We start from the raw sequence: 22332 nt of genomic DNA, 5'->3' as shown, positions 1-22332 counted from the left end.
CACCTGCGGGGCCTTGATGTCCACCTGCGGGGCCTTGATGTCCACCTTGGGCATCTTGAGGCTGGGCATCTGCACTGTGGGCAGCTGGCCCTTGATCTTGACCCCTTCTGCTTTGCCCTTCAGCCCGGACACAGCCACCTCTGCCTCGGGGACGGACACCTCCAGCTCTCCCCCAGGGAGCTGGATGTCAGCAGCGGCCAGTTGGACGGCACACTCTGGGCCTCGCGCCTCCCCTCCCAGGGACGGCAGCGTGGCCTCACCTCCGACCTTGGGCACGATCACGTCCACGGAGGTTCCCAAATCCTTGCTCGGCGCCGACACGCCGAAGGACGGCATCTTGAACTTGAGCATCTTGAACTTGCTGTCTCTGGCGGCCACCTCCTTGTCTCCCAGGGACAGGTCAGCGTCCAGCCTGGCGCCGGGCGCCTGGGCGTCCACCTCCACGCTGGGCAGGGACACCTCCACATCGGGGGCGCTCACCTCCCCTTTGGCGGCCTTCAGGTCCAGCCTCGGCGCCTTGATGTCCACCTGGGGGGCCTTGACGTCCACCTTGGGCATTTTGATGCTGGGCATCTGCACCTTGGGCAGGTGCCCTTTGAGTCCGGCTCCGGCCGAGGGTTCCTGGAGCTCCCCCTCGGGCACGTGGCCCTCAGGGAGCTTCAGGCCCAACGAGGCAGTCCTGACCTCTATGTCGGCGGTTGGCAGCTCAACGGTCACCTCACCGGCCTTGACGTCGGCCTGTACGGAGGGCACGGACACCTCAGCCTGGACCTTGGGCAGGGACGCGTCAACGGAGGCCTCCAAGGACTTGCTCGGCGCCGACGCGCCGAAGGACGGCATCTTGAACTTGGGCATCTTGAACTTGCTGTCTCTGGAGGCCATGTCCTTTACTCCCAGGGACATGTCAGCGTCCAGCCTGGCGCCGGGCGCCTGGGCGTCCACCTCCACGCTGGGCAGGGACACCTCCACATCGGGGGCGCTCACCTCCCCTTTGGTGGCCTTCAGGTCCAGCTTCGGCGCCTTGATGTCAACATGCGGGCCCTTGATGTCCACCTTGGGAATCTTGAGGCTGGGCATCTGCACTGTGGGCAGCTGGCCCTTGATCTTGACCCCTTCTGCTTTGCCCTTCAGCCCGGACACAGCCACCTCTGCCTCGGGGACGGACACCTCCAGCTCTCCCCCAGGGAGCTGGATGTCAGCAGCGGCCAGTTGGACGGCACCCTCTGGGGCTCGCGCCTCCCCTCCCAGGGACGGCAGCGTGGCCTCGCCTCCGACCTTGGGCACGGTCACGTCCACGGAGGTTCCCAAATCCTTGCTCGGCGCCGACACGCCGAAGGACGGCATCTTGAACTTGGGCATTTTGAACTTGCTGTCTCTGGTGGCCACCTCCTTGTCTCCCAGGGACAGGTCAGCGTCCAGCCTGGCGCCGGGCGCCTGGGCGTCCACCTCCACGCTGGGCAGGGACACCTCCACATCGGGGGCGCTCACCTCCCCTTTGGCGGCCTTCAGGTCCAGCTTCGGCGCCTTGATGTCCACCTGGGGGGCCTTGACGTCCACCTTGGGCATTTTGATGCTGGGCATCTGCACCTTGGGCAGGTGCCCTTTGAGTCCGGCTCCGGCCGAGGGTTCCTGGAGCTCCTCCTCGGGCACGTGGCCCTCAGGGAGCTTCAGGCCCAACGAGGCAGTCTTGACCTCTAGGTCGGCGGATGGAAGCTCAACGGTCACCTCACCGGCCTTGTCGTCGGCCTGTACGGAGGGCACGGACACCTCAGCCTGCACCTTGGGAAGGGACGCGTCCACGGAGGCCTCCAAGGACTTGCTCGGCGCCGACGCGCCGAAGGACGGCATCTTGAACTTGGGCATCTTGAACTTGCTGTCTCTGGAGGCCATGTCCTTGTCTCCCAGGGACAGGTCAGCGTCCAGCCTGGCGCCGGGCGCCTGGGCGTCCACTTCCTTGTCTCCCAGGGTCACCTCTCCTTTCTTCTGTGTTTGTGACTCTGTTGCAGATGGCTGTCTCCTCTCTGTGCGTATTTTTTCTTCTTGTCTGTCTCTCAGTGTGTCTTTGTCCTCTGTCTGCAGGGTCCCCTCCGTTAAGGGGCCTCCTTTCTCCTGGTCCAGGTCCTCAGTTGGTTGTCCCGAGGTTGCTCTCACTTCCTTTCTGGGCGACCACCCGAAGGAGCTGATGTTGAACTTGAGCACTGTCCTCCTGTTCTCCGTCCTTCCTCGGTCTCTCTCCCCGTCCTTCCTGGCTCCTCTTCTGGGACCCGCCTCAGCTCCCTCTGCTCCTTCTATCTCGCCTTGTGGCAGGTGCCCCGAGGGCTTCCTGGGAGCCTCTGGCTCAGGTCCCCGTTCTCCGTCTTCCGAGGTCCTTCTCCGCCTGTCCTCCGGCACCGGCGTTAGGCCTCCCTCTGGGTCGTGTTTTTTTTCTTTGGAAACTTTAAACATGGGTGTTTGTAAGTTGGGGATTTGGATGTGGAAATCTGTGTGGAGGCCCCGTGTGTCTCCTTCGCCTCGCCCAGTGGATCCATCAATTCCCACTTCTGTGCCCTGGGCCACCTGTCTCCGGCCGTCCACCTCGTGTGCAGCTGAGCTTGCCCCAGGCCTCCCCTTGGCCACAGCATCCTCCTGGTCCTTTGCCTCCTTTGTTTTTTTTCGGCCCCTGGACGCCATGCTGGCCCCTCCCGGCAGGGTTCCCCGGGCGGGGGCTCCAGGCTCTATGGGCAGCTCTGCCATCAGAGCAGGTGTCCCCTCCGGTCCCTCTGCCATCCAGTCCTCTCTCCTGCTGAGCACAGTGGCCTCGGCGGCCTTTTGTCTGTCCTCCCTGGACCCGGCCTCCTCTACGACCGCGGTCTGGAGCGCTCCTCCCGGGCCCCCTCCGCTGGGCCGCCCCTCCAGAGTCGGGCCCTTCCCTGAGCCCATCCTGAATCTCAGGGTCAGGAACCTCTTCCTGCGCGGACTGTCCGGTCCTGCCTTCGACTCCCGCTCCTCCGCTGGGAGCGGGGCTTCCGTGTCTGTGCCGGTGGGGGATACATTAGGGGCGTCCCTGCGCCCGCTGGCCTCGGAGGAGCTGAGGGACCTCCGCGGTCCCGGCCTGCGCTGGCTTGTTATGGGTTGGAACTTGGGCCAGGATAGCCTCTCCTTCTGGGCTCGTCTGCCTCTGCCCTCCCTGGGCTTGGCGAGCAGTCTCTCCTGGTCTCCGCCTCCTTCCAGGGTCTGAGGGGGGGTCTCTGTGGAGCTGTCAGCCACATCTTTGTCCTGAAAGACAAGGAGTGGGAACTTGCGGGTGCTCAGACCAGACCGCTGAGTCCCGGGGCTCAGGGGAGAGAAGAGGGTGGTGTGGGGCCCCCACCTCGGCCTCGGCCCTGCAGGTGGGGAGCTCAGTGGGGCCTGGCCTCCCGGGCTGCAGGGCCTCACCTGCTTCTCCCTGTCCTTCAGGCCAGGCTGAGTGCTCCCGGCGGCCACGTCCTCGTCGTCTGGGGCGGGACGTTTCCGTCTGACGTGGAACTGAACCCTGTAGGGCTCTGAGTACTGCAGGATTTTGAGAGCGTCTTCATACTTAATATTGTCGAAGAACACAGTGGCACTGAGCAGCTGGTCCCCTGGACAGACAGAGCCTCGGGTTGGTCCCCAGTCTCGCCACGACCCCAAGAGACGCGTCCACCGGGCCAGGTGAGGCAGACCCCAGAGCAGGAGCCCCACACCCCCTCCAGAGAGCCCCACGGGGGCAGGAGGCCACCCCGCCCCGCACGGGCGGCGGCCCCGGCCTGGAGGTGGCCAAGCCGTCTCAGCAGGGCCGTCCTAAGCACCAGGATGGCCCGTTTTCCTCTGAGTCCCTCCGTCCTAGGGAGACCGTGGGGGGCCCAGGGAGGGGCATTCGAGGCACCTTCTCTCAGGCTGAAGAGCTTGGCCGCTGACGAATCCTTCAGCACCTGCTTCACAAAAATGCCCTGGTGCCCGCCCCCTGTGACGCTGTAGCCGCTGGCTCCGGCTTCCACCTCGGTCATCAGCGTCACCTCCGTCGCCTCCTGCACAGACCGGAGCACAAGCACATCAGGGCCGCGGTGCGCTTCTGCCTGTGCCACCGTGGGCCTCAGAGCTGGGGACCCACCCTCCCCGAGCACAGGGACCCCAGAGTCCTGTGCACCCTCTAGGTGACGTGGGGTAAGCTTAAGGCCCCCAGGCAGGGCCGGGGCTGTCGTGTCCAGGCCTCGGAGGGAGCCAGCTGCAAGCCACCTCCGGCGGGAGCGGCCCCCTCTTATCTGCATCCCCAGCTGCCAGCTCGCAGGAGCTGCTGTCTAGGCCCAGCGCGAGCAGGGAGCAAAGCCAAGGGCCTCCTGCTTGCAGGGTGGCCAAAGCCTTGTCCATCCTCTGGAGCTCCCGCCTCCCCACCAGGCCCATCCCTGGCCTTCTTGCCTCTTTCCTGGCTCCACCCCAGCCCTGCCTCCCCCAAGCTGGGGCCCGTGCAGAGAGACCACCTTTCTGACCCTCAGGCCCTGCCACACTCACCTGTGGTCGACTCATTCTGGAGAATGTCCGTGAGTCCCCTGAATCTCGCTTCCACCAGGACCTCAGTCCCCCGGAGCCGGAGGAAGCCCGCCGCCTTGGTGTGTCCTCCTGCAGCCAGAGGCCAGAGGTCGTGCACCTGTCCATGCCCCGGGCACGGCAGGGTCTCCGGAGACCAGGGGGCCCCAGAGCAGTGCTGTCTGCCAGGGGAGCTGATCTCATGCCTTGGGGACAGGGCGGGGGGGTGGGTAACTCTTCGTCCTGGTGCTGCCTGACCGGGCCGAGCCCCCACCTCCAGGGCAGACCCCACAGGACTGGGGTTTTGTGTGCAGGGTAAGGAGACACAGCAAGAACAAGTCTTTTAGGAAACAGCCCTGCTCCCACCCCTCCCCAGGCCCTCTCCAGGGACAGCCCACGTACGCACACATCCAGAGCACAGCCTCTCTTTCCCACGTGCGCACACATGTGCACAGTCTCAGCCACGTCCTGGCCCACTGAAGGGAGGGGTTCCGGGCACAGGACAGTCAGAGAGGATGGTGGAAGGGGCATAACTGCGGCCCAGCAGGCAGCAGGGCAGGGCTGCACAAATGGGAGGGAGTTGTCCACACAGGGTGATGAAGGAGACGTGGCCATCCGTGGCCCCAACCGGCACGCCCCCTCGGCCCATGGGTCTCTGTCCCGCAGGCTTACCGGGAGTCCAAAGCTGGTACCCTCAGCCACGTATTCATACACGGGGGAGGACCCCTGTGGCCGTGGCCGAATGATCTCGTCCACGGGCCCTTCGGTCACCTGGCAGCAGAGAGAAAGCAGGCAGCCCTCAGCCACCTGGGGTCTGAGCAGGGGCTGTGTGAGGTAGGTGGGCGTCCTCCAGGGGCCTCACTTACCGAGGGGTCGTCTTCTGTTTCGGCCTCCGGCTCCTCAGGCTGCAGCTGCCGGCCGGACACTGTAAAGAGAGAGGCCGAGTCAGGGGGGCCGTGCAGGCAGGCGGATCAGATGGCAGACCCGGGGGCGGGGCCAGGCGTGTCCGTCGCTGCGCCGTGTTGGTGCACGCATCACCCCATTCTGGACGTTGGGTCTGAGAGCACATGCGGGGCTGGGCAGGTTGCGACACAGGCCGGGTAGCAGCTCAGGCCGGCAGCCTTCCCAGATCCAGTCCAAGAGCGTCACTAAGCAAACACGGAGAAACAACACTCCCCGCCCCGAGGGGCCAGAATCCAGAGACGCTGCGACATCTCCCCCACAGTGTCCAGCATCCAGCCGGAACTTACAAGACATGCGGAGCAATGAGAGCATCCGATCTGTTCCAGGGAACAGGGCCACCCAAGGCGAGTCTCCGAACACCCAGGGAGGAGGGACCGGGCGCCGACTTCAACAACTCGAGATGGAAAGTGCTGTGGCTCAGTGAAGGGCAGTTGTCATAGAAAACAGAAATTGTAAAAGGGCTACATGGAAATTCTGGAGGTGGAAATGTACTACAGAGACTCAGGAGCAGAACTGACATGCCTGGAGAAAGCATCGCAAAACTTGTAAATTAATAGAAATTAACCCATTTTGAGAGAAGAGGAAAAAAGATTCAAGGAAGTGGCCATGCCTGAGGGCTGTGTGGGAACACAGTCAGCCCATCTGCACTCCAGTGGCCCGGGTCTCCGGGAGAGAGAGGGGGACGGGTGGGGGCAGGGAGGGAGAGAGGAGGAAGGCGGCGGGAAGCCACGGCAGCGGGATCCGCACCCGACCCATCACAGTCTGAACGGAGGAGAGAGGGGAAATTTTTCAAAGCAACAAGGGAAACATGAGCCGCACGGTAAGGGCAGGACGGCCCAATCAGCCCCTGGTGCCCCGGGGGCCACGGGACCCGGAGGACACCCTCACAGTGCTGAAGGGAAAACACGGGGAAGCTAGATGTCCGGGTCTAGCACACCATCCCGCACAAGGAAAGGCAAACGAAGGGATCCGCAAATGAGTAAAGACGGGGCGAATCCACTGCTGGGGCGTCTTCCACACCAGCAGCGTTGAGGAAAAGGTGAGGTTGCCGGACGCTAACTCTAGTCCGCAGGGAGCACACAGAGAATGTGCAAAATGCCGCACACGGGGGCGAGCATCAGACACTATAAATACGTTTTCCCTCCGTCCATGTCTTCACTTCTTGAAAAGACACAAGGTTGTAGGAGGCAAGGGTTGGCACAGTTTTCCTGTAGACGGCCAGAGAGCAGACGGCCTAGGCTTTGCAGGCCACATGTGGCCAAGGAGTGGCCGTGGCGGCAAAAATGAGCCCCGTGACTGTTGCAACACACTTCACTGCCCCAACGAGCCGTGGGCAGGGTTCAGTGCACAGGCCGGTCCTTCCGCTCCCCGGGGAAGGCCGTCACCCCAGGGCCCTCTCGTCGGGATGACCACACATCCAGGCGCGCTCCGTACGCGATGACGAAGGCGAGAGGGAGGGGAGGAAAGCACGTATGTCGGATCGAGTTTTTGTATTTTACCAGAAGGAAGTAAATGTCACTAGGGTTACAGCTGGGCGCAGGCGTGGACCCTACACAGGCCCAGGGGAATCTGGGGTGATGGGAATGTCCCCGAAGTGCACTGTGCTGATGGTCCCACAACTTCACGAAGTTACTAAGAATGACTGCACTGTACATTCACGATGGGTGGGTTTGATGGTAAATAAAGTATCCCTCTATTATGCTGTGAAAGAAAAATGGAATTAATTGCACAAAACAAAAGTAACAAAATGTAAAATTTACCACGTGTAGAAGTAAAGCTATGAAGACTATAATTTGGAGGATGGGGTTGAGGGGATAGAAGTTGCCGTAAAGTTGTAAAGTTCTTGCGTTCCGTGCGAGGCAGTATACCGTGACAGGTGCAGAGTCCCCAGTATGAACCGTAAAGGAACCGCTGAAGAAGACGCAGAGCTGATAAGCCAACAGTGGGAATGGGATGAAGCCTAAGCACACATTATCTGTAAGCACACACGGTACGTGTGTTCCCACATATAAAATGTATATTCCTGAATAGTTATATATGTGTAAATAAATTTCATGAATCCTAAAGCACGGTAAGCAAAGAGGGAGAGAGGAACAAGGATAAACTAGAAAGCCATCAGCAATATGGTGGGATTTCGACCAATCATGCTGACAATCACATTAACTATATAGGGACTTAAAATTCCAATCAAAAGAGAGAGAGATTGTCAGAAATGATTTAAAGAGGTAAAAACTATTCTTACGTTCTTTACAGGAAATATAATGTAAAGATATAGATAGGTCGAGTGAAGGGAAAGAAAAGTATACATCACGCACTAACCATCCTAACATTTTATAATGATAAAAGGGATTGGGGGACCTGGGTGGCTCAGTCGGCTAAGCGTCAGACTCTTGGTTTCAGCTCAGGCCGTGCTCTCAGGGTCCGGCGATCGAGCTCTGTGTCAGGATCCACACTGTTCACAGAGTCTGAGACTCTGTCCCTCTGCCTGTGCCCCTCCCCACTGTGCACTCTCTCTCAAATAAATAACCCTTTTTTAAAAGGGAATAATTAATTAAAAAACACAATATATTTATGTCTGTATACACCTAATAACAGAGGTTACAAACAGAAAAGATGGCCACACTGATAGGACACCTAAATCCACGTGATAACAGGAGAGCCCAACACTCCCTTGGGTACACAATAGGACAGGTAAGAAAGGTGAGCCACCTGTGAATCAGTGAGCCCAAACTGGCAGCTGGAGACCTGTCCACCTGCTGAGAGCAGCATACACATTCCTCCCACATGCACAAGACATTCACCAAAATAGACTATTTGTCTCGGTAAGTTTAGAAAAAAAGGGGGTTCCCTTGGGGCACAGTTGGTTGAGCATCCAACTTTTAGTTTCAACTCAGGTCATGATCTCAGCTCCACGCTCAGCAAGGAGTCTGCTTAAGAACTCTCTCTCCCTCTGGCCCTCTCATTCACTGTCTCTCTTTCTCTCAGAAATAAATTGGTCTTTTTAAAGAATAAAATAAATAAAATGTTTCTGTAAGTTTAAGACAGTTGAAATCATGCTAGGTATTTTCTCTGATCCCCCGTGGAATCAAGACAGCATGATATAAATATAAAAGATTGATGAAACAGAACAGAAAGTCCAGAGCAACCCCACACTTTGTGCAGTCGATTGATTTTTGACTAAGTAACCAAGTTATTTCAATAGAAAAATGATCGTCTTTTCAACAAAGGTGCTGGGACAACGGGGTATGTGTTTGAAAAATAAAAAACAAAAAAAATCATTGACTCTCACCTCACATCACACATAAAAATGAATTCAAAATGAATCAGAGAGATAAATGTAAAATGTAAAACTATAAGCCTCTGGAAGAAAACACAGGGGACATTCTTTACCACCCTGGGGAGGCGATGTTTTCTGAGACCAAGGGTGTGACCCACAAAAGAATATGTGATAAATTACATGTCATCACAATTAAATACTTCCGGTCTTGAAAGGCATTCTTAAGAAAATGAAAAAGCGGGGCACCTGGGTGGCTCAGTGGGTTAAAGCCTCTGCCTTCGGCTCATGATCCCAGGGTCCTGGGATCGAGCCCCGCATCGGGCTCTCTGCTCAGCAGGGAGCCTGCTTCCCCCCCCCGCCCACCTGCCTCTCTGCCTACTAGTGATCTGTCTGTCAAATAAATAAATAAAATCTTAAAAAAAAAAGAAAATGAAAAAGCAGTGCATAGATCTGACAAAGGACTTGCATTCCAGATAAACTCTGACAGATCAATAGATAAAAACCAAAAAAAAGCCCACCTCAATTAAACATGGGCAAAAGATTTGAACAGACACCACACACTTGACAAAAGAAAATATACTGATGTGCACTAGAAAAGATGGACAACTTCCTCAGCCATCAGGAAATGCAAACAAAACCCAACAGACCAGATCAAAGATCCCAGAACCAAACTCACAGATGCAAAGCCGTGGGAAATGGATGGTCTTTTCAGTTACTCGTGTGGGTCTGTTGGCTATCCATGTGAAAAATATCTCAACCCTATGCCAGCCACAGAAAGTACTGATTTCATGCAGATTGTAGGACCAAAGCAGAAGGTTTAACCATAAAGCTTCCAGAAGATAAACAGAAACGACCTTGGGGGGGTGGGACAGCAATCCCTCTGCATCGCGTGCAAGTGGCCAGGCCCACACGGTTCCGTGGAGAACTGGCCTCCGGTAACTTAAAGAGCTTCAGCTCATCAAAAGGCAGCGCCACGGTAGTCGGCCGTCGGGCCATGCGCTGGGCAGGGACACGCAACATGCCTAACCAAACCGAAGCCTCCTGCCTGCAAAGTACGAAGATTTGCCAACCGAAAGGAAAACACCAACAACGCAATAGGAAAACGGGCAAGAAAACCTTGGAAAGGCAACTCACCAAAGAAGACATCTAGTGGTCAATTAGCACCGGAGCGCAGCGCGTTGGGTCGCGGGGACAAGGCCAGGAGAACCCCGGGGCAGAGACGCCTCCGCCCTCCGGCCTAGGCCCCGCCGCAGACCGGGTGCCTCCCCCGCCGCCCCCACTCCGCCGCTCCCACAAGAATGGAGGAAAGGACGGAGGCTGACCTGCCGCAGGCTGCTGTCTAGCCTGGGGGCGGGCCATGGAACACCCATGGAGGCGCGTGTGGGGTGACCTGGCACGACCACTTTGGGAAAGAGCCTGGCCCGTCTCCTGGGAGCTGAGTGGTCCACGCTGTGGCCAAGCAGCTCTGCACCCGCGGGCACGACCGACAAAATGCATTCCCCAAAGGCGGGTACAGAAGTGCCCACCTGTGGGCTCCGGGGGCTCCGTCAGTGAGGCGGCCGCCTTCCGCGAAGGTAGTGATCCGAGGGTTCCGCTCCACGGGGAGCCGGCCCCGCCCCGGCCCCTCCCCGGCCCCTCCCCGGCCCCTCCCCGGTCCGCCCCGGCTCCTCCCCGGCCCCTCCCCGGCCCCTCCCCGGCCCCTCCCCCAGTCCCTCCCCGGCCCCTCCCCGGCCCCTCCCCCGGCCCCTCCCCGGCCCCTCCCCGGTCCTCCCCGGCTCCTCCCCGGCCCCTCCCCGGCCCCTCCCCGGCCCCTCCCCCTGCTTGTGTGCACACGTGCTCTCGCTCTTGCTCTCCCTCCCATTCAAATTTGTACGACTTGTACTCTTTTCAAGAAACAATTTTTGAAATTCTCCATGACACTGAAATGAGGAAATGGTCAGCTTCATGCCAGTGGTCCGAACAGCCCGACGAACTAGACCCACTGTCGAGAAGCGCGGGCGGGCGCGGGGAGAAGTCGGCCGCCTGCATGCTTCCCTCCCGACCGACAGCCACCGCCTGCTCCCGCCTTTCCACAAACACAACTGCAGCCCGACCCCCGGAACTGGGCCACATGTTCCACGAAGACACAGCAGGGAGGGACACCAGCTCTGGCACGTGGGCCTGGGCTTGGGGACGCCCTCTCTGCTGAGGGCGGGTGATGAGGGGACCAAGCTCCCAGCCCCCGCAGCCAGCAGGGCGCCACGTGGGACGAGTGAGTCCCTGCCCCATGGGGTGGGAACCCAGCCTGGGGGACGGGGCAGGTCCCTGTCCCTGCGGAGCAGATAGGGGAGGCCCAGCCCCCACAGGAGTGTGACTTGGGTGCCTACTCTCTGGCCAAGCTGCTGTGTGACCCCGAACAAGCCGGTCCCTCTCCAGGCCTTGATTTCCCTAGGGACATCTGAGGGCTGCTCTGCCCACCCAGAAGCCCCAGGGAGACTGCCCAGATGGGGAACAGAGAGTCGGGAGCAAGTCCCTCCCTCTGAGTCCAGACCCTGCCTCTTGTCCCAGCTCCCCTGCTTGGCGGCTAAAGGCCTCCGTTTCCCTCCAATTCTGCCCATGGCGGGTGTGCTGTGTGTAAGCAGCGAGCGGGGAGAGCAGGCCTGGAGGGGGGGAAGCCTCTTTCCCAAGGTGGCTCGCCCCCAGGGGGCGGGGTGCAGGGGAGGGCTGAGTCGGAAAGAGGTGGGGCGCCCCGCCCGCAGCAGTGGGGGCTGCACGGAGGAGGGTCTGGTCTGGGGTGGGGCCTGGGCCGGCAGGTGTGGGGGCTCAGGCAGCCCACCAGCAGAGGGGCTTCAGAGGGCTGCCAAGCTCCCCCGCCTGCCCAGAGACCGGGCCGCCCGCTCTCCACCATCCTCCGCAGCCAGCAGCCGAAGCTTCTGTGAGTCAGACAACAAAACAAGGACGGGTGACCGCCCTCTCCTTCTCCGGGCTGGCAGGCAGGCAGGCGTGTTCCCCTGACCCAGTCCCGCCCCCGCTGGCCTGGGAAGGGGACCCCAGGCGGGGCCTCCAGCTAGGCGCCCGGTGCCGGGGAACTGGGAAGTGGGAGACCCCACACCACAGTGGAAGCGTCCGGGGTGGGGCAGGGATCCTTGACCCCAAGAACCTGCACCCCCAGATCTACTCCCCGGGGCCAGGAACCTGAGCCGGGGGTCCCCGCTAGCGCTGCTCCAGCCACCAGCCCCGCTGTGGCCCCGCACCGCCACCACCCCCGCCCCTGTCCCTCGCCCACCGCAGGGCGAACAGCAGGCTCCAGGAGGCAGCGGGACCTGCTCCGCACTCGGTTCCCAGAGGCCACAGCACTGGGAGGACGCAGGCTGTGGTTCAAGCGCTGGGTCCCTCTGTGCCCCCCTCAGGCAGGAGGGCCACTGGCCAGCACCTGGCCCGGGACACAAACAGGAAGGAGGAAATCCTGCCCGCCTGCTGTGGGGCCAAGCTGCCCAGAGCCTGCCAGCCTCAGACCTTCTCCCCGGGGAAGGGGGAAGAGGCAGCCTAGGATCCCCCACTGCATCGTCCTATCTGTCCCCATCAGCCAAGGCCCTCCCCCCTGCCCCCACCGCCGCCGTGAGCGCAGGGCTGGTGACCGGTGACCCGCCAGCCTGACCCGGCCCCCTGCCCGCTGTGGCCCCACAGACAGGCTCCGCAGGCAGCCCGGGGTGGTCACGTCGAATAATGACTAATGGCAAACCCAAGCCCCACCTGGCAGAGGAGGACGGGGCTTCCCACACGCCCCGTCCCGCTGCTCGGCGCAGGCCCCCACCCTGACCCTCAGGGCCTCAGGCACTACTGTCGTGTCCAGCGCCCGCCAGGGCTAGCATGAGGGCTCAGGCCTTACGCACCCTGGGGGGGAGCGCCAGAGCCCTCCCAGTGAGGGACGAGGGTCTGCGCTCCCCACAGCTCCACTCCTCAGACCAGGGGATCGCTCTGGGGCAGGGTCTCAAGGAAGTGCGTCTGGAGAGACGGCAGAGCCAAGGTGGGGAGGTATGCGGACTGGCCAGGTGGAGGAGGAGGCAGAAAGGGGGGCGCTGGTCAGGATGCCCTCCCCACACTCACCCCCCCCGGGGGGCTCCAGGCCTGCCCGGGGACTCTCCTGCCAGCCCCTGGCCAGAGGAGGCCGCCTGTGGTGGGGCCATCTTCCTCAAACAAAACCCGAGTTTGCATGGACCCTGGCTGCCCTCCAGGGGGCCGTAGGGTGGGCACGTCTGCATGTCAGCAGGGCAATGGTGGGCCTGGGGCACTGTGAGAGGGCAGGGAGGGCAACTGCGGACGGGGCCCAGATGGGGGCTGAGAGGTGCGTGTGCGCGTGTGTGCGCGTGTGTGTGCGTGTGTGCGTGTGTGTGTGCGTGTGTGTGCGTGTGTGTGCGCGTCCATGAGGGCGTGTGCGTGGACCCGTGGGCCCGGGCCCCTCCCTGGAGCTCCTGCGCACAGTCCCAGATGGGCCCCCCTGCTCTCCCAGGCTGCCCAGGGAGCCGTGGGGGCGGGAGCCCGCGAGGCAGGCTCCCCGCTCAGGGACGCTAGCCTTCGGCTTAGGGCCCAGTGCCCACACAGGCGCACAGCACGCCCAGACCTCACCCTGTCCTGGAACCTCACGAGGGAAGTGCTGGGTCATGAGACTTCAGACTTCCCAGAGCAGCGCGGGCCTGCCTCCCTCTCCGCCCCCCTTCCCAGCTTTCTCAAGGTAACTCCGTGGTTTGGGGAGGCCAGCCCAGCTCCCGCTCTGTCCCCAAGGCCCTAGCCTGGCTGCCTAGGCCTGCCGGGGAGGGTTGCCTCCCCCCACACCCACTCCCACGGCTGCCGGGGCTGCACCCAGGACACGTCCACATCAGCCGGCATCGCTCCCGGATGCCCAGCCCACCCACAGCTGCCTGGGCCCAGGCTTCCCCCAACCCCCAGCCCTGGCACTTCTCACCTGTGGCTTCCCCTGCCAACTCACAGACCCGGCGTGGCCACCTTGCCATCACTTTCCCTCTGATCCCAAGCACTCAGAGCCCCGCACACAGTAGGTGCATAACAAATGCTGGTATAGAGAGCAGACGGGGAAAGGAAGGGAAGGAGCAGGGCAGATCTCCAGGAAAGGAGCAAGCCCTACCCAGCCCGAGGGTGCGACCGAGCGGTGGAACCAGGAGGGCAGCAGTGGGCTTACGCGTCTCCTTCTGCACCTGGAGAAACTAAGGCAGACTTGCCCGCCTACCCACGCCAGAGGGCCCAGCAGCCAAAAGGAAAGGCCTCACCCTCCTGCCCATCCCAGATGCACCACTGGGCCTGGGCCTGTTTCTCTGAGCTGAAGAACCCATACCCGACGTCCTGCCTACCTGTCACGGGCCACCTGCCGTGAACCTGGGCTCCCCAGACCTTTAGGGCCCTCAGTGCACCAAACAAGGACATTGGGCATCCCCAGAGGGACCCTGCCCAGCCACATGGTCCCACCTCGGGGATCTGCCTACCCTGGGACTTCAGGGGCTGTGCTGGAGCCCTTGGCCCCCAGGAACTAAAGGCCTGTCCCTCCAGCATGGGCTCGGGCTGAGGCAGGGAGGAGGGTCGGGGAGACGACAGCCTGGTTTAGCCCCAGCTTGAGCCCCCCACCCGGACCCCACAGGCCTCCTGGGTGGTGAGGTGGGCAGGCACACAAGGGCTGGACCCGGGAAGGGGACTGGCACCTGGGGGCTGGCAGCTGGGTACAGGGGGCAGGGGGCTGCAGGCTGTGGGCTGGGAGCTGAGGGCAGGGGTCTGGAGGCTGTGGGCAGGGGGCAGGGGCCTGCGGGCAGGGGGCCTCGGGCAGGAGCAGGGACAGAGGACAGCTGCAGTGGCTTACCCAGGTCGACGTCCTCCCTACTCGCCCAGAAGTGAAGGTCCCAGCTGAGCTCTGTCCGCCGCCCTCCGGGTCCCTCCCCTCCACAGCCCTCGCTCCACGGCCCGCCCTGGCCTCCTCCTCAGGCAGGCCTGGAGCCCCGCCAAGCCCCCATCCTCGCGCCAGCAGAGGGATGGGCAGCCCCCTCACAGGCCCAGATCTGGGCCAGGCCCCGCCCCCAGCAGCTTCAAGGAGCTGGGGAGCCCGCCCCACCCCTAGATTGCGCCCCCCCCAAGCCCAAGCAGCTGACTGGGAAAGGAAACACCCGCCTGCCTTGGGATGTCTGAGTCACTACCACCCTCCAGCACAGTCTAGTCCAGTCCTGCTGTGTAGACAGGTAGGCAGGCCCAGATGTCAGATAGGATCCCCCCGCCCCGGCTGGGCTGTTCATGGGCCCTGTGCCTCAGTTTCCCGGTATGTGCGGGAACAGAGGCTTGGGGCTGGCCAGGCGAGGGGTGCAGGGAAGGGGAGGCACGGCCCGTGGGGTAGATAGGCCCTCCCAAGACAGTCCTGCGACAGATCATGACTTCATCTGCGGCGCGAGGGGGACACAGCCCCTTGGGCTCTGGGGAGTCCCCTGCCCGGGGCACAGCCATCCCTTTCCGCTGCACAGACCCGCAAGGCCAGAGCAGGGCCGGCCCAAGCCCACTCATGGCCTGGGCTGCTGGGTGCCCCCAGGGAAGCCCTGCTTATCCGCCCATGTCCCTCGGGGGCAGCCTGACCCCGCCCATGTCCCTCGAGGGCCTCCTTCCAGCCCCCCAGCCCAGACTCAGCAGCTACCACTTCCCAAAGCACCAGGGCCTCTGCTGAGCCCGGTGGGGCAGGCCCTGGAACCTGCATTTCTAACCCTCCCCCATCATGGGGCCGAGGAGCCATCCGCTCCTTGGAGCACTGCCCACCTGGCCTGTTCCCTCTTGTCCCCCACCCTGTTGACCCCCAAGACTCAGCCCCGACACGAGCGGCCAAGGTGGCCGGTGGGAGGAGGCGGATTCCTGCTCCTAGGCCCCTCCCCGCCCCAGGAGCCCTGGCAGGCCCGGGCAGGACTCTACAGGCTGTGCCATCAGCAGATCTCTCCCTGGGTCCCGGAGCTGCCCCGCCCTGCGCTCCACAAGCAGGCTGGAGCTGGCCCACACGGTGAAGGAGCCCAGCCTGGGGCTCCAGGGTAGTGAGGGGTCAGGCCCAGCCCCGGGGAGGTGGTGGTGGACAGCTGCACCCCGGCCAGGATCAGCGAGGCAGCTTGGGGACCGCTGAGGGCAGCAGGCCCCGCACCGGGACACAAGCAGCCGGGAGCAGCTGGAGGTGGGGGACAGTGAGGCAGGGCACCTGGCCTCTCAGGTGAGGAGAAGGCTCTGGCCAGCCTGGGTCAGCGGACCCTCTTGGCTCAGCGCGGGTTCACCGTCCAGGAAGGAGGGACGGTACCCAGGCCTCTCCCAGCCTCTCCCTCTCTAAAAATTTAACGGTCACAAGTGACTCTATTTACAGTGAGACGGGAAAGCTGGCCAAGCCTGCTGGCCCGTGACCTCACCCCCTCCCACAGCCCCAGATGGTGCTCGCCTGGGAACTGTTTACTGCCTGACACCCAACGGCCCGTCCCCTCCCCCAGGGCAGGGCTGAGCCCCACTGGAAGGAGGTTTCTGATGGTCCAGAGCAGGGCCACCCCCCACCTCCCTCCCAAGCCTGGGGGCGCCAAACCCACAGAGCCCCGTCATCCCCATCTCTGCGGACCCCACCCCACCCCCATCTCCCTTGCCACCAGCCTTTTGGCCTTGGAGCGCTGAGGTGACCTGGGTCGGGCCCCACCGCGCCCCGCCAGAGGGAGGCGCGGCCGATCCACCCCACTCTCTGCTCCACGGCCTGCAGGCTGGGGCCTGTCCCCCGGCCCCACCCTCCCCCCAGACGGGGCTCTGCTCCTGGCTTGCACAGACCCCTTTTGGACTCTGAGTGGGGGCGCGCTCCCAGCCCAGACCCCAGCTCCCGCCATGGGAAGTGCCCTGTGCTCGAGGCCGCCCCGGCAATGGGCGATGGGGTCTGGCAGCATCTGCAGAGGGGCAAGCCAGCCGGGAGCCCTGGGAAGGCACAGAGTCAGTCCGGGGGCTCAGGGCTCTGGGTCCAGTCTGGGAGCTTGTAGGGGCAAGAGTCAGGGGCCGCCTGTCACCCCTTGCCCTTCCACGGGGGTCAGACCTGGCTCTCCAGCGCGCAGGGGCCCCGGGGCAAGGCTCTGCTCACTTGGGTCAGCCCCCAAGGGCCCCACACAGCCTGGTGGGGAGGGCAGGCGGGTGCCAGGCTGGCTGCCGGGTGTGTGCTGACCCGCCCCACCACGGATGCTGAGACCCAGGCCGTCCGCAAGTGCCAGCTGATACCCACTACCCAGGCTGTTGTAGCTCAAAGCCGCGGGCACCCCAGGCTCCAGCTCGGAGTCAGCGTGGGCAGGCCCAGGGCCGGCTGATAGTGAATCAGCGGGGGAGGCCGCCAGGCCGCGCGGCATTCCTGGGAGATGTGTCACGGAGGAGCCCTGGGGGCCGGAGCCACTGAGGGTAAGGCCTGCCAGAGAGGGAGCTGCCCCTGGAGCCAGCGGTCCCGTGGCCAAGTGCCTGCGGGAGGCCCTCCTCATCCCCACCCCAGGAGGGGTCCAGCAAGGCTGGCAGCTCTTGGGAAACATGACCCTCAACCAGAGACAGAGGCGCAGGGCTGGGGGGCGGGACAGAGCTTGGTACAGGCCGCCTGTGGTCTAACGCCCACTTAGGGCAGCCGCCCGCCAGGGGCTTGAGCCCCGAACAACGGAGACATGACCTGGCCAGAGGTGGGCTGAGTCACCGCCACTCCCTCCACCCCACGAGATGCCAGTACCCAGCAGGTGAGGCCCAGACAAGGACCCCAGGCGGTCCTGTCCCCGGCTGCTCCCCACAGAACCTCAAGTGTCCTCTTGGCAGTGGACACCCGCACCCGGGGCCGTGTCCAGGCAGGAGTGCTGCTTGCCGCTTGTGGGTCCCTCTCAGGATTCCTGCCGCAGCCCCCAGTGGGGTCCAGGAGGCTGCCAGCAGGCCTCTGCTCTCTGCCTGCTCTCCCTCAGGCACCCGGGTCCTTCCCAAAAGCTCTGTGGACAGGTGGTCCATGCCACCCGCTCCCCCTCATACACACACTGGGGTCAGCGCAGGGCAGGAAGCAGGGTGGGAACACAAGACCCCGCGCCACCACATGCCGCCCCCTATCCCAGACCCTCAGGCCTTTCCATTTGAGAAAGTGCCTCAAACTAGTAAATATTTATCCCAGCAAGGCGGACCCTTGGCTCCCGGCCACCTGCGGCTTCCCAAAAAAGACAAACAGAGGGAGGCCTGGAGGTAGAAACAGAGCTGGGTTCACTGGGAGGTTCAGACTCCCAGAAGAAAGTGCCCCCCGCCCTTCAAGGGGGGTGTGGGGGGCACGCCAGGGAGGTCAAGGTAACACAGCACCCAGTTAAGAGCTCCCACCCCAGCTCTCCCCACTTCCCTGCTCAGCCCTCTGCCCCTCCATTTCCTCCTCCTCTGCCTGGCCTCAACTCTTCCCATGCAGACTGCCCCGAACAAACCTCACTCCTGACAGCTGACCCTGCCTCTCTACCCTTCACCCCTACGTGTGTCCCCAGAGCCATTCTGTTAATCTACTTGTTCTCCAGACAAAGCTCTCCCCAGCCCTCCTGCACTCCTCTGTTATCCCTACCACATGCACCTTCCTCCAGGAAGCCCTCCCTGACTCCTCTGCATGCCCGCGGTTGGACGAATGGCAGAAGCCGTGCCTGCCTCACCTTACCGGAACAAACAGTGGTATGCTGTTCCCTCCTGTGTGACCTCCCAAGGGTCAGGGCCCCTGACAAGGCCATGAGTGAAGGACCCAAGCCCCCCACCACTGGGGACATCCGGGCTTTCACTGGAGTGAGAGTCCGGGCCTCCCGATGGCTAATGCTTGGGTCCTTCCCCTGACACCTCCACTCCCCAGCCTGGGCAGGCCAGCCCCAGGCTCAGCCTGAAGGACAACAGCTTTCAGCCAAGGGCGGCCATGGGAGAAAGGGTACAGAGAGGGCTGGGGTCAGCAATCCACAGGGCTTCCTGGAGGAGGGGGCTCCTCTCCAAGTCAAGGACGGAGGGAGAGAAGGCCATGAGGGCGTGCCTGCACAAACCCAGGCTGGAGCCCCAGCCGTGGGGACACACGCACTGTGGTGCGCAGGGGAGGCGGGGGGCACTGGGGCAGCAGCAGGCAGTCGGCTTTAGTCCCCCCCAGGGAGAAGAAGGAGGGTGCTGACGGACTTCAGCCTCAGCAGCGGGGCTTGGAGAGTCCGCCTGGGTCCTTCCACCGCCCCGCGGGATGCCCTCTGCTGCCCCCTCCACGCAGCCCGCTCCTGCCATGGACACTTCGGGCTGCAGGGGGCACCCCAGAGCTCTACCTGGGCCGGGGGTGGGGGGCGGGGGGGGGCTGCGCCAGCACCTGCTGGCCACTGGGCCCTAAGTGTGTGGTGTGGCCACTCAGCACCCGTGGAGGCCAGAGAGGCCCCACGCTGGTGCAGGGCTCTGACTCACGGCTCCAAAATTCAGTGTCCCTGTCTCCAAAATGGACCCATCCCTCTGCCAACGTGGACAACCCGGGGAGAGCTGCCGGTGCGGGCGGTGCGGAGACACCTGCCACCGCACGGCCTGTGGCCTCCGTGACCACACAGCTCCGGCTCTCTGCCCCGCCTCTGCTGTGGGCAGCCACAGCCACTTCTGTTCCCAGACACAACTTCTAGCCCGAAGCCCCTTGCAGCCCCAAGGCCAGGGCCACACAAGGCCACAAGCCCTGTTGGAAAGAGGGAGGCCAGCATAGGGATGCCCCACACTGCGGCGCTCCTGGGAAGGACCCCAAAGCTACCATGGCTCCCCACAAGGGGAGACCACCCAGACCTTCCCTCCTGGTGGGGCCTTCCTGGACCCAGTGGGGTCTTCTGAGAGTGGGGATGGGAGGGGGGCTGAGGCCAAGCCAGGGGCTTCAGGGGCAGGGCACAGGCCCAGGGCAGGAGTAGGGGGCTCCCCGTCAGCCCAGCTGCCCAGGACCCAGTGCTGCTAGCGCAGAAACTGGCTGCCTCTGGGGAAGGAAGGCGTGTGATGGCTGTTACCCATCACAGAGTGGAGTGGGAGCAGGGCCCCCAGGTGGAGCTCCATTCCCACGCCAGCAGGGGCCTGGAAGGCGCTGGGGGCCAAGCCACTGGGATGGGATGGCCAAGGTGCCCTGAGGCTGGCCGGATCACCCGCGGGTGTGCTCCCAGGGAAGCCACCAGGGGGCAGCCTCCGAGCGCAGGCTGGACCGCACCCGCTTTCTCCCCCCGGGGGCTGAGGGGGGTCCGGGAGGAGTCTTCGAAGGACCTAGTGTGGCTGGCCCAGGAGGGCAGGTTTGGACTGGGCAGGACGATGAGGATGGGGCAAGGCCTACTTGTCCCTGGCCTGGAAGGAGGGAACCAGGCTGGGAGGACCCAGACCAACCCCAACCCCGCGGCCCCACCCAGCGCCTTATCTGAAACGCACCTTCCCCAGCCTTGGTGCAGGGCGGGGGAGGGCCTGGGAATCTGCTCGGTGGACCCATGCCCCAGCGGCTCTGATCCGGCAGGTCTCCTGTCAGTGCCCGTGACAGCCACTGACATTCCCTAAGAGCTGATGATTTCGTAGGCACAGCATGAGGAGGGCTGGCCCCAGAAGCCAGTCCCAGGTCCAAGCAGAAAATAAGGGTCTCAGCTGGGGAGGAGTGTCCAGACCAGGCCTCTTCGAGGCAGGAAGGTGGACGAGATAGCCTTGGACCCTGCACCTTGGGAGTCTCTGGGTAACCTGGGAGTAAACATATGGGCCCGTGTGGGATGCTGGAGGGAGCCCCGTGTCCTTCTGCCCCCTCTCCTTTCCCTGTGACGCAGCAGATCCCCAGGGATGTGGGCCAGGGCCAGCCACAGCCAGGGGGAGGGGGCTGGAGGCCCACTGCAACCACCATTCTCACATGCTTGTCCAGGGAAAATTCCCGGGACAAGGGAGGCCCAAACAGGAGGCCAGCTAGGCCTCAGTGTTCACCAGACAAATGGGCAGCAGAAGGGACCATGGGGGCTCCTGCTGCAGCTGCAGGGGCGGGCCCAGGCCACAGGGCGCCCCTCCCCCTCGGCACCACCATCTTCCCTCTCAGTTCCCCAAGGAGTGGGGTCCAGTCTGCGCCACTGCAGCAAGGCCCAGCCCCCCTTGCTGGCAACTGGCCCGATGCCCTGGGTGTGGCTGCCGCATCACTGACCCAGCGCTGGGAGAGTGGCCCCTGCCTCACGCCACCCTGCCCCCCGGGATGCAGAGACACCCAGGCTCTGGAACCAGCCCTCGTGCAGGGACACACGGATAACAGAGCACCTGGCTCCCATTCTGCTGCCAGAGGCATGGAGAGAGGGCAACCCCCACCTTCCCCTCCCTCGCCCAGCACTGGGTACTCTGTGGCCTGAGCTCTGACCCCATTCGGGCCCCTCACCAAGCCCCAGACCTCAGGTCTAGGCCTGCCGTAGCCACCACCTAGCCAGTGACCCAGCCACACAGTGGCCACACTGTGCACCCATCCCCTCCTCGGACTCTGCACCAAGGCCAACAGCCCTAAGTCCTATTCTGGCCAGGCTGCTCTCCCCCAAGGCAGGGCAGAGGGCGAGCCTGGTAGCAGGTCCCCACGCCAGGTGACCCACAGCCCTCACGCCCCACTCGCACGTGCAGCCCTCCCCACGCGGCCGCCTCTAGGGACAAGACAACGTCCCAGAGGGCTAGAGCAGGGGGACAGTGACAGGGGGAGAGACAGGCAAGGAGCGTGAGGGACAGAGGTGGGGAGCGAGAGTGAGCGGTAGAGATGAGTCAGCGACCCAGAGCGACGGAGTGAGCGGCAGACACCGAGACAGCAGAGCCAGGTCCGGACGCGGCAGGAGGGAGGCAGCCCCGCGCAGCCCCGAGGCGCACCCCGCGCGCGACGCCCCGGGCCGGTCCCCAGGCGCCCCACCCCTGCCCGCACTGCGCACCGCCACCCGCCCGGCGCGCGCCCCCGCGCAGAGCCCACCCTCCCGAGGGGCGCGGGCTGCAGGCGGGAGGAGGCGCACCGCTGCCGGGGGCTCCGGGCCAGGTGGGCAGCACCATGTGGAAACAGTCGCACATCGCGGCGGCCGGGCGGTGCGGGCCGGCGGCGGCCCGTCGCGTCCAGTCGCGGGTCTCGGCTCCGGCGCGCGGGCGGCCGGGGAGCCTCCGCCGGCTCGTGCTGCCGCGGGCCGCCCGCCTCGGACTGCGGACCCCGCCGGCGCGCCCGGGACCCCGCCGCCGCCCGGACCCCGCCCCGCCCCGCCCCGCCCGGCCTCATTCAGCCCATTGGCTGCCGCCCTCCCGGCCACGCCCCCGGGACCGCCCCCGGGCCCGACCCCGGCCCGACCCCCGCTGCAGGCCCGCCCCGCGCCCTCCGCCGGCCTTTCTGGGTTCCCGCGAGTGACTCCGGGCGGCCGCCGGGGAGGGGTCGGGCACCCGGCCGGACCCGCGCTCCGCGGTCTTACCCCCCAGCCCAGAGACGGACATTTTAGTGACAAGATGGGGTGCGAGGCCCTCTGGGGGTCACAAGGCAGCGGGAGCCCGTGGGGGCGCGGGGCAAGTGATCCGACCCCGCCGGCTCTGCCCTGCCCCGGGGGCTCCCAGGCTAGAGG

At 63.7% G+C, this 22332-nt stretch overlaps 1 protein-coding gene across 1 annotated transcript in view; it reads right to left on the bottom strand.

The window, feature by feature from the left end:
* AHNAK2 (AHNAK nucleoprotein 2) overlaps nt 1-21861 on the bottom strand; it is a 35604-nt gene extending 13743 nt beyond the window's left edge. The window contains exons 1-7 of the mRNA XM_044231826.1: nt 21745-21861; nt 5388-5446; nt 5194-5292; nt 4507-4614; nt 3884-4025; nt 3415-3599; nt 406-3255 (exon numbers count right to left, since the gene is read on the bottom strand). Coding sequence (XP_044087761.1) covers nt 406-3255; nt 3415-3599; nt 3884-4025; nt 4507-4614; nt 5194-5292; nt 5388-5446; nt 21745-21799 — 3498 coding nt within the window. The 5' untranslated portion in view covers nt 21800-21861. The remainder of the gene's footprint in view (nt 1-405; nt 3256-3414; nt 3600-3883; nt 4026-4506; nt 4615-5193; nt 5293-5387; nt 5447-21744) is intronic.
* Nucleotides 21862-22332: the final 471 nt, after the last annotated feature.

Source organism: Neovison vison, chromosome 13, assembly GCF_020171115.1.
Source record: "Neovison vison isolate M4711 chromosome 13, ASM_NN_V1, whole genome shotgun sequence".
NCBI classification, from domain to species: domain Eukaryota; kingdom Metazoa; phylum Chordata; class Mammalia; order Carnivora; family Mustelidae; genus Neogale; species Neogale vison.
This window is presented reverse-complemented; position numbering and strand designations above follow the sequence as displayed.